At 56.2% G+C, this 2,697-nt stretch overlaps 1 protein-coding gene across 1 annotated transcript in view; it reads left to right on the forward strand.

Moving 5' to 3' along the window:
* Positions 1-2,697, forward strand: part of PITPNM3 (PITPNM family member 3) — a 110,585-nt gene that overhangs the window by 42,064 nt on the left and 65,824 nt on the right. The window contains exon 8 of the mRNA XM_011994745.1: positions 1,465-1,512. Coding sequence (XP_011850135.1) covers positions 1,465-1,512 — 48 coding nt within the window. The remainder of the gene's footprint in view (positions 1-1,464; positions 1,513-2,697) is intronic.

Raw genomic sequence — 2,697 nt, forward strand, 5'->3', positions numbered from 1 at the left:
TCAAGCGATTCTCCTGCCTCAGCCTCCCGAGTAGCTTCGGGATTATAGACATGCGCCACCACACCCGGCTAATTTTTGTATTTTAGTAGAGACAGGGTTCCACCATGTTGCCGGGCTGGTCTCAAACCCCTGACCTCTAGGTGATCTGCCCACCTCCGTCTCCCAAAGTGCTGGGATTACAGGCATGAACCACCGTGCCCAGCAGGCTTTACGTATATTAATCATTTAATATCTACAGTAACCCTCCGAGGCAAGTACCAGTACTATCCCCATTTTATAGATTGGAAGACTGAGGCATATACAGGTTGCGTAACTTGCCCAAGGGTGCATGGTTCGTAAGTGAAGAAGCTGGCATTTGAATCCAGGTATCCAGTCATAATTCAGTGTCACTCAAGGGCATTCAGGACTTGGAGATTCTTAGCGAGCACTGGATCCCTGCTATCTTGTAGGAATGAACCCAGAGAGGGAGAGTGCTGGACCCTATGAGACACAGTGGGCCAGAGGGAGCCTAAAACGGAGTCAGCCTCCAGATTCCAGCTGGACGCTCTTCCCACTGTTTACCCCTGCCTGCTTTCGAGAGGGCCGGGGGGCCATGATCCCAGGATTCAGGGGACATGGGCCATGAAGGCGGCCCTGGCAGGCAGAGGGCTGCAGAAACAGGGTGATGGATTCCGATGGACACACCTGGAGAAGTTTCATGTGAGAGGCAGGCACAGGGTCAGGAGAGGAGTCACCCACCAGGCCCTGGAGTGTGGGCTGCGGAGATGGAGTAGGTTCTTAGACTGGAGTTGCCCTTCAGTTCTGCAGGGGAGGAAATGAGGTAGCTTTGCATGGGGAAGGGTTCCCGAGTCCCTTGGGGAGACCAGGAGGTGACTTCACTTTGTGCCTTGGAACCCTTCCTCAGAGAACTGGGGCCCTGGAGGAAGCCGCAGACACATTTTGGGAGGGGCCGCAGGCTTCTAGGGAAGCTTTGGTCATGGGCAGTGTGCAGTGTTTGGGAGTGGCCACAGAAGACATCTGGGGGGCGGTGGGATACGCAGATCTAGAGCTAAGGAGAGAGGCCTGGGCCAGAGGCAGAGCCCTGGCAGTGGTTTGTGGGCTTGGAGTTCAGTGTGGACCCTCAGAGGAGAGAGTGAGTATAGAGAGGCAGGCGGCTCCTGGGAAGCCGCTGCTTTGTAGAGGAGGGAGGAGAGGAGGGGCTGGAGGACAAGACAGAGGTGGAAAAGCCTGAGGAGGCAGAGGAGCCAGGCTGTGCTCTCCCCAGAAATGGCATCAGGTGTGGCATGAAGGGCCAAGGGCTAGGTCAGGGCATGGCAGAGCAGGGCATAAAGTGGTGGGAGATACCTCTGCCCATCCCAAGCTCTCAAGTGAGGGCCAGAGGCAGCTCCAAGCAGCCTCCCTGGGAAACACAGTGCCTGGCAACAGTGACAAGGATCTGCTCACGTTTCTTTTCTTTTTCTGCAGGAGAAGGGACCGCGCCGTGCACATCCAGCATCCTCCAGGAGAAGCAGCGTGAGTCAAGCCTGACCCCGTGGGGTCATTACTTCCCCTTGGATGGGTCCAAGCTCATTGAGCCTGGGTCCCCTGTCATCCATTCAGAGCCGGGTAGGGTGGCAGGATCCCTACCATCTTGCCTGCAGGCAGGACCTGAGCTCACTCAGCCTGAGTTTGGGCCACTCTCTAACCCATGAACTGAGCCCCTCGGGTTCCTGAGTTCCTGTCGCTGGGCAGCTCAGGCCAGCTCATATCTCCCTCTCTGGGGAATCCACAGGGCCAGAGGGAGGGGTGGGAGGCTGGTGGGTTGGGAGCATGAGCTCAGCAGAGCAGATGAGATCATGGCATGAGGACAGAGAGGAGGATGGGAATGGGGAACGTGGCCCCTGTGTCCATCACCTTTGGGTGACACAACTTCCAGGAACCACGGATGGTGTCATGGTGACTGACATGACTGAGTGAGGTTCAGAGACACCTCATTCCTGGATGTGCCCGGGGTGATGATCCTCAGTATTGCTCCGTGAAGAGGCCACCACTCTGCAGAGCCCGTGGCCCTGTGGCTGAGTCCCTGTCCTCTGTGTTATACAGGCGTCTCCAGGTTTCCTTCCCCCTGTGTTTTCCCAGAGAGATGAGCACAGCATTGGACCCAGGAAAGACTTGGTCGAGATGTGGCCATTTGCTGACATAGTGACCTCAGGACGTCTTCCTTGGACATTCTGGGAGGACTCAGTGGCCAATGTCTGGGCCAGATGTCTTTGCTGTTGGCAGTATTGACTTCCACATGCGGCTGGGTCGGGAGAGGAGTCCACGTGTGTTTGGGGTGGCGTTGTACTCAGAACTTTCCTGACTTCTCTCTCCTGCTCCTTTGATCTATAGTTGCAGCTTTGGAGGGGCTCAGTCCACTCTGCCCACCACTTCCTCGGGCTCAGGCCTGCGGCCGCTCTGCAAACTCTTCCATCCTTCAGTTGCTGTCCTGAGGTGGAGGCGCCTATGACACCAGCCTTCCTATGGCCTGGAACCCAGCCTTGAGTGGGTACACAGGCATCCCCTGCCAGATAAACTTTCTCTTATTGTTTTTGAGACAGAGTCTTGCTCTGTTGCCTAGGCTGGAGTGCAGTGGCATGATCTCGGCTCACCACAGCCTCTGCCTCCTAGGTTCAAGCGATTATCCTGCCTCAGCCTCTTGAGTAGCTGGGATTATAG

Source organism: Mandrillus leucophaeus, unplaced genomic scaffold, assembly GCF_000951045.1.
Source record: "Mandrillus leucophaeus isolate KB7577 unplaced genomic scaffold, Mleu.le_1.0 Scaffold46, whole genome shotgun sequence".
Taxonomy (NCBI): Eukaryota; Metazoa; Chordata; class Mammalia; order Primates; family Cercopithecidae; genus Mandrillus; species Mandrillus leucophaeus.